Source organism: Austrofundulus limnaeus, unplaced genomic scaffold (assembly GCF_001266775.1).
Source record: "Austrofundulus limnaeus strain Quisiro unplaced genomic scaffold, Austrofundulus_limnaeus-1.0 Scaffold206, whole genome shotgun sequence".
In the NCBI taxonomy this organism is placed as follows: Eukaryota; Metazoa; Chordata; class Actinopteri; order Cyprinodontiformes; family Rivulidae; genus Austrofundulus; species Austrofundulus limnaeus.
This window is the reverse complement of record NW_013952608.1, coordinates 571,959-580,213: the sequence shown is the minus strand read 5'-3', so window position 1 is coordinate 580,213 and position 8,255 is coordinate 571,959. Positions and strand designations below refer to the sequence as shown.

Sequence of the window (8,255 nt, the reverse complement as noted above, 5' to 3'; positions counted from 1 at the left end):
ACAAGAACTGATTGTGTCAGAATAATAATCTTGTTTTCAGAATGTGTAAGATTATTTGTCTTGTTAGTCTGAAAATTTGACTCAAATTAGGTCAAAAATTTTCTACCAAAGGAGTAAGAATTTTTTTACTTGGTAAGATTCTTGAAATAAGAAAAACTTGCGTTAAATCAAGTATTTCAAGAATCTTACCAAGTAAACTTTTCTTACTCCATTGGCAGACATTTTTGACTTAATTTGAGTCAAATTTTCAGACTAACAAGACAAATAATCTTACACATTCTGAAAACAAGATTATTATTCTGACACAATCAGTTCTTGTTTAGTAAATCTGTCTCAAACCAAGATCAAAACACTTTTTGGCTGATATAAGATTTTAAAACTTGGTAAGATGGACAGTTTTTGCAGTGTATTTTCCCATTTGTAGTTCAGATTATGTAAACAGGCAAATAGATAATTATCTGCTGAATTTTAAATGGTTTTACACAAATTATCTGTAACCATATCACTGACGATGAAGAATCAGTCTCTTGAATAAATCAGCTGCAGGAGTCAGACAAAACAAATAAAAAATTGTTTGAATGTTTCATAAAAAACTATTGGAGCCAAAATTCAGGCACAAACAGCAAAATGAATATGTGCTTATATACTCAGCTCTCTAAAAATGTGTTCTAACCATGTGTCCTCACTTATTTTTATGATGACTAACATCCTTTATTGTTTATAACTGTCAGGAAATTCAAGAAACTGGAAGCCGGAGAGGACCCAGCGCACGTCTAATAGTGAGAGCGAGGAATGGTTCACAGGTGGCTGCAGGTTTTATACACGAATCATTTTGTCCAAATGTGATCAAACCTGTGCTGCGGTACGCTCAGAATAAAGTTCTGAAGGATAGCTGTTTGAAAACTGTTCTGTATGTTGGTAGATTCACCATTAAACAGAGTTATGAGTTTTAAAAATTGTTCAAATTTTTGTCTATTAATGGTGAAAGGGCGGGGCCGCTGCCCACAGAACCCTGGGGGCCGGTGTCACAATCGACTCGGACCCTCTAATCCACAGTCAGCTGGCTATCCAGGTCCCTCTCATCCTGCCGGGTCAACCAATCGTCAACAGCACGGTGAGTATTCTGGCTTCTCGTTGGTTTATTGGAGAAATCCTGAGGCCTGATTTTAGTTTCGTATCTGTAGGAGGGAGGAACGTCCCTGTTGGGTTGCTGCCAGCTCAGCAAACCCTTCCCAGCAGCGGTGCATCAGCTTTGGGCAGCAGAGCGCCTGTGGGCCCCTCCACACCTGAATCCACTGGTGGTAACCTGAATGTCCACCTGATGATGCTCCCTGCGGGGGTCGGTCCATCAGGGCCAAGTCGAGGTGAGGAGACCAACCTGAAGCTCCAGACTTTGAGTACAAACATCTGATGACTCAGGCCAGTAAAAACTCTTTTTTTTTACAGGTGTTGAAGGTCCAGCAGGCTCCAGACCCAACACCTTGCTGAATGTAGCACCGCCTGTGGTCCTCTCTGTTGTGGAGGAAGGAGTAGACTTGTCAGGTGCAGAAGGCGGCGTTGTTATTCAGTCTGTTTGATGGATTTGGACTCATTTGCCTTCATGTTTGTTCAGGTCTCCTCGCTGACGTGGACCTGTGCAGTGACTCTCCCATCAACGGACTGACGGCTCTCAGCAACGCAACTATTCTGATATTTAAAGGTTGGATTTATCGGATTTTTATGTTTTTTTCTTTTACATATGTTGTATAGTTTGGACTATCAAGGCCAAACTTTTTCTTCTTAAGCTTTACTAAATGCAGAGTAACTAAGGACAAAAGTAACTAAGTACAAATACTTTATTACTGTACTTAAGTAGAATTTTTGGGTATCTGTACTTTATTTGAGTAATTATTTTGCAGCCCACTTTTTACTTCTACTTCCCACATTTTCACACAACTATCTATACTTTCTATTCCATCCATCCATCCATCCATTTTCTTCCGCCTATCCGGGGTCGGGTCGCGGGGGCAGCAGCTTCAGAAGGGAGGCCCAGACCTCCCTYTCCCCAGCCACTTCTTCCAGCTCCTCCGGGGGAACTCCAAGGCGTTCCCAGGCCAGCCGAGAGACATAGTCCCTCCAGCGTGTCCTGGGTCTTCCTCGGGGCCTCCTCCCGGTGGGACGTGCCCGGAATACCTCACCAGGGAGGCGTCCAGGAGGCATCCTTACCAGATGCCCAAGCCACCTCAACTGGCTCCTCTCGACGTGGAGGAGCAGCGGCTCTACTCTGAGTCCCTCCCGGATGACCGAGCTTCTCACCCTATCTCTAAGGGAGAGTCCAGCCACCCTGCGGAGGAAACTCATTTCGGCCGCTTGTATCCGGGACCTCGTTCTTTCGGTCATGACCCAAAGCTCATGACCATAGATGAGGGTAGGAACGTAGATCGACCGGTAAATCGAGAGCTTCGCTTTCTGACTCAGCTCTCTCTTCACCACGACGGACCGGTACAGCGCCCGCTTTACAGCAGACGCTGCGCCAATCCGCCTGTCGATCTCCCGCTCCGTTCTTCCCCCATTCGTGAACAAGATCCCCAGATACTTAAACTCCTCCACTTGAGACAGGGCGACCCCCCTGACCCGGAGAAGGCACTCTGCCCTTTTCCGGCTCAAGACCATGGCCTCAGATTTGGAGGCACTGAGCCTCATCCCGGCCGCTTCGCACTCGGCCGCGAACYGCTCCAGCGAGAGCTGCAGATCTCGTTCCGATGAAGCCAACAGGACCACATCATCCGCAAAAAGCAGAGATGCGATCCTAAGGCCACCAAAACGGATCCCCTCAACACCTCGGCTGCGCCTAGAAATTCTGTCCATGAAAGTAATGAACAGAATCGGTGACAAAGGGCAGCCTTGGCGGAGTCCAACTCTCACCGGAAACGAGCCCGACTTACTGCCGGCAATGCGAACCAGACTCTGACACCGGTCGTACAAGGACCTGACAGCCCGTATCAAATGGCCCGGTACCCCATACTCCCGGAGAACCCCCCACAAGGCCCCCCTTGGGACACGGTCGAACGCCTTCTCCAAGTCCACAAAACACATGTAGACAGGTTGGGCGAACTCCCATGCACCCTCCAGGACCCTGCTGAGGGTGTAGAGCTGGTCCAGTGTTCCACGACCAGGACGAAAACCACACTTTCTATTCCTTACATTTTAAAAAAAGCAAGAAGTAAAAAGTTGTTACTTTTTTTCATTCCAGCTTGTTTTTGTAAAAAATAAATATTATCCATATAAATTGTGCCTCCTAGATAGAGTGAATTTAATTGTGGTTGAATGAGAAATATAAATATATAAAATTCTGAAACTGTATTAGTTTGTACACAAACAAATCATGTCACACTCCAGCAGGACATAATCATTAAAATAAAAGGGCTGTATTTAAGAAGTATTTGTATTTCATGAATTATATTATTACATTTGGCCACAGCCCTCAGATAGATTTTCATTTTGGTGAAAAGGTTTGGTCAGCCTTGATATATAAACTGAAACAGCTGGACTAGTGCATCCTAAATTTAACATAAATTAATTACAACATTGTTATTTCTGCATTGTTTTTGGGGAGGTCACCTCCTAATAAATGTCATTACAGAAAATCTAACTGTTCATTTTAAATCAATACTTTTAAGTACAAAAAATATCAGATACTTTAATACTTTTAGTCAAGTAATATTCCTAAAGGAGACTTTAACTTTTACCAGTCATTTTTGGTAAGATATTTGTACTTTTACTCAGGTATCACTGTGTGATACTTTATACAACACTGGCTAAATGCTGCAGAATCGTCACATAGTGTTAAAGGTCTGATGCCAGGTCAAGGGTCATTTACACAGGATTTCAACACATTTTGTCCATCATTAATAACCTTTAAGTGTGTGTTTGTGTGCAGGTGAGTTCTTCTGGTCAGTTGACCCCATCAGTCACTTGGTTGGTCCTGCACAGAACATCACAGAGACTCTTGGCGTCTCCTCACCCATCGATACCGTCTTCACACGATTCGGCTGCAACGGCTACACCTACATTATAAAGGTACAACCGTCTGTTTACAACCAGGACTCGTATCTCTTGATGGGACTTCTGCTCATTGTCATTCAGCCAACATTTGTTTCACAAAACTGATGAGAACATTACTACAAATGTCTGCCACTTTTGCACGTAGAGTGCATTGTTTGACGCCTTTTATCATAAAAAGAAAATAGAAATTAAATGTTTAGCTCAGTCTGAAAAGCTGCATATACATGAAAATGTTAAGTAAATTTTAAAGTTTGGACATATATGGTCAGAAATCTTAGTGCACTAAATGCGGTGTGTGAGCAAAGGTGCTGCAGCATATCAAGGCAATAATTTGATTGACTGAAACCTCAGTCTTTGCTGATCTCCTTTCAGGGGGATCAGTTGTGGCGTCTGGATGGGAACATGGTGATGGAGCCCGGATACCCCAAACCTCTGTCCTCGGAGTTTCCAGGTGTGACAGGAAGCATCAGCGCTGTGCTGGCGGTGCCGGCCACCAGGACCAGACCAGAGATGGTGTTCTTCTTTAAGCAAGGCGAGCGGGATGAGCACACAGCTGTCACAGTCCCAAACGTAGTTTCCTAAAACTGGTTGTCATCACTCCTCTGATAAAGTGGCATAAAGAACAGGCTGATGCTGTGAGTTTTAAGGTTTACTGACATGATTTTAGTAACTCCTCCTGTTTTCTCTCTAGGAGACATAATCCAGAGGTTCATCTTTCCAGCAGGCAGTTCTCCGTCCTGCACAGAGAGGCCAAGAAGCCCCCCGAAGAGACACTTAGCTGGCCAGGCTGGTTAGTGGTCAAAACTAATTCTCATAATGTTGAGGCATTCACTGGAAAAACTAATTATTTTTGTTGAGGTAAAAGGTAAAACGAACTCATAAATCATTTAAACTGATGTTTTATGGTTTTTAGTAGTAGTTAGTATGTTACCCATTTTAAGTTTTACTATTGCTGTAGAAAAATTTTATTAAAATTGTCAATTTTAGATAAACTGTCCAGTTCAGCTTTTTTAAAATTGTATTTATTTTTATTTTATTAACATTTATCATCCCTCGGTGGGGAAATAATCTGCATTTCCCCCCCATCACACATGGAGCAGAGGGCTGCCATTTAGGGAGCAGCTGGAGGGTTAAGGGGTTTGCTCAAGGGCTCAGAGTGGGGCGAATCAGAGTTTCACTCCCATCACTGATTGCAAAAGAAAGCAATAAGGATAATTCACGGGGCTACCAATTCATTATTCTTTTTGTCAAAACTACTCAAATTTACTGAACTTGTTGAGGTACAAACAACACTAATAACATTTAAAGCAAAAAAACAATTACCAGGCAATATTCAGACATTATTTGTTGAAGGGGAGGGGAGTCAGTTTAACTTTAAATCAAGGATTGTTCATACAACTCGCAAAGAGTTTTGTATTTCTGTTGGTGGAGTAAAACTGTGGAGCAGTCTGAGTGGCATGTCCAAATATTAAAAAAAAATTTAAGGAGAGATATAAAAATATTATTTTCAAAAGATATAGGGATGCTGAGTGTGTCTGATTTTTATTTTTATTTTTTGCGATATATGGGGATATTTGGGGCTGTGTATATATGTGCNTCAGCAGTGAATAAAATTCTTACTTTTACTTTCAGAAGTATTTCTGTATTATTTATTTTACAGCTACTCAGTCGGACACGTTTTTTTTTTTTCAATATTTGGAGATATTTGGGGCTGTGTATATATGTGCGTACGTGTGTGTATGTATACATTTGTGTGTGTATGCATATACACTGCATGTAGATGTACATTTACACTTATGAATATATTCTGGTATTATATACATTTGTAGGTAAACAGATTGTTGTTTTAGTCTTTATGAAATTGTGACAGAATAAGAAAAAAGAATTTACTATTTTTTAAATAAGCTTCATAGAATGGTGGGATTAAATAAGTTTTTTACTTCTTACCATTCCTTTTCAAATGTTAATTTTGTTATCACTTTTTATCATTTTTTTGTTTTGTATACATGTTTGAAATAAACTAACATTTTTGACCGTCATTCCAGGGAATTTAACCCTTTTTTGTTTTAAGTCATCTTTTAGATAAACCAGTCAAACGATTTCAGCAGGGCTTTAGTTTTTAACTGTATTCATTTTGTGTTTTTATCATCCATGCAGAAGTTCTTCTGAGCGGAGAGATCAACATCAGAGTTTCTCTTAAAGGCTTCCCCACCCCAATCACTTCTGCTCTGTCCCTGTCCAGCCCTCAGACCGTCCATCACTTCGTCTTCTCTGGACGTAAGTCCTGGTTTCAGACTGTAAACTACAAACCTTGTGCCACTTAGGGACATTTTTTTACCTGCAGTCCTCTGTTCCCCCTACAGCTCTTTTCTTTGGAGTCCAGATTTCAGGAGACCTGCCAGTCCTGGTCAAGCCTGAAGCCCTTACACCCCTCCCCGTCCTGAGACCTGTTGCTTTGGGGAGTAACTCAGAAGACGTGGGGGGACAGAGGCCCAACGCTGCCCACCCTCCTAACTCCATCAGATTCTGGCTGCGCTGTGCTTAGAAACACCCCCAACAGAACGACTGGAAATCAGTTGTTTTCTGCTTTAATAAATTCATTACAAATATTTACTTTGGAAACATGTTTGCTGTGCAGAAAAACAGCAACTTTATGTTACTCCTTAAACATTGAATTCTGATTTGTCTAGTTAAAGAATCTTTGTAAAATAAACTAAAACTCTTAAATGGACAGAATAAAAGTATCATAAAAGATATGAAGTCATTTCTTCAGGTAAATACTACATCTATGACTAATCTGAGAGTGTAACTGTTTTGTGTCAGGTGTGAACCTATAACAAAAAATGTCTTCCTAAAGCTTTTTACTATTACTACTAATAAAAGACATGACATTGCTGCTATTTGTCATTCTGCTTTATTTGTAAAAACCATCCTAACACAGAGCGAAACTAACAAAAACATCATGAACATTAAAACAATTATAAAAACTAAAACTCAGTTTCACAAACCGTCTGAGCTCACATGAGGAAAAAAAAGTGATCAGAACGTTCCTGTATTAGTGTGATTACTGATTTGAATTTAACTTGGAGTTTGTGATTGTTTTGTTTTTGCTCTTATTGATGAAATGATGTCTTTACGGGTGACATCATCGTTAGGCAAAGCCTCCTCTGCCCATGCCTCCTCTTCCTCCTCGAGGAAAGGTTCCTACAATAAAATGAGAAACGGGCAAACAATTTTATTCACGTTATTGGCTGCTTGCTGTGCTCTAATAAACTGCTTCATCAAGAGCTTCTGAGTGAACAGACTCTGGTCTCGACTCTTATTGTTGATCATGAAGACAAAAGTTGACTCTGTGAGGAAAGTCCAGTTTGGTTCTTACCTCTGCGGCTGAGCAGTCGGGCTCCTCTGGATCCTCTGCCTGACAGGCTGCTGATCAGAGGCTGACTGGTCACAGTGTGGCGCAGAATCACACTGCTGGTGTCTATTAAACACACAAACACACACACACAGTTTCAGCTGAAGGCTCAGCGGTGTACCACTGATGCAATCATTTCTTCCCCTCTATAATAAAGACACGTGTGCAGCAAAGGTTTATGCTCAGCTCATTAACTGTATAATCCGGACCAATAAAGCCAATAATGTTTGATATGTGTATAAAATGATTGTGCAGGATTTAAAAAGGAAGTCCTGTTTTCAAGACAAGGACAGTACCAGGGTCTTGGCTGGTGGATGGAAGCGCTGCATCATCGCTTTGCTGAACTGTTGACTCCATGTCTGCCTGACTCTCCAAAGAAGATTCAGTACCGGGGCTGGAAACAAACATGAACACATGAAAAGCTCAGACGTGCAGTTAGGAGGCACGTCAAGAACAAACTGAATGATTTATTTTCCCTTGGAAAAACAGATTAAAACAAAACAAAACAAAACAAAAAAAAAAAAACAACAACAAAGATTAGGAGCTAAAGACAAACAATCTGAGCTGAGACTTTCCTTTAAGTGATGTGTGTGATTCAGGAAGGCAGGATTCATGTTTTCTACATATCTGATATCTAAAAGGTAGCTGTTTTCATTGTCTCACAAAAGGAAAAAAAAAATCCTGCTTCATGCAAAGTTTGTGTCCTTTTTTCTTTATTTGCCTGGTTAAATTAAGGTAAATAAAATAAACATTAAATTAATTTTAAAGGGATCCCTGATTAGTTGTAACATTAGAC

At 41.1% G+C, this 8,255-nt stretch overlaps 2 protein-coding genes across 3 annotated transcripts in view; one reads left to right on the top strand and one right to left on the bottom strand.

The window, feature by feature from the left end:
* Positions 1-7,031, top strand: part of prg4a (proteoglycan 4a) — a 17,697-nt gene extending 10,666 nt beyond the window's left edge. Inside the window, exons 6-15 of the mRNA XM_014018989.1 lie at positions 732-803; positions 989-1,114; positions 1,185-1,364; positions 1,447-1,542; positions 1,613-1,699; positions 3,920-4,059; positions 4,417-4,576; positions 4,736-4,834; positions 6,202-6,321; positions 6,408-7,031. Coding sequence (XP_013874443.1) covers positions 732-803; positions 989-1,114; positions 1,185-1,364; positions 1,447-1,542; positions 1,613-1,699; positions 3,920-4,059; positions 4,417-4,576; positions 4,736-4,834; positions 6,202-6,321; positions 6,408-6,589 — 1,262 coding nt within the window. The 3' untranslated portion in view covers positions 6,590-7,031. The remainder of the gene's footprint in view (positions 1-731; positions 804-988; positions 1,115-1,184; positions 1,365-1,446; positions 1,543-1,612; positions 1,700-3,919; positions 4,060-4,416; positions 4,577-4,735; positions 4,835-6,201; positions 6,322-6,407) is intronic.
* Positions 6,936-8,255, bottom strand: part of tpra (translocated promoter region a, nuclear basket protein) — a gene marked incomplete in the record, with an annotated part of 32,070 nt that continues 30,750 nt past the window's right edge. For both annotated transcript variants that reach the window (XM_014018968.1, XM_014018967.1), the window contains 3 exon segments: positions 6,936-7,248; positions 7,424-7,525; positions 7,756-7,853. In XM_014018968.1, coding sequence (XP_013874422.1) covers positions 7,196-7,248; positions 7,424-7,525; positions 7,756-7,853 — 253 coding nt within the window.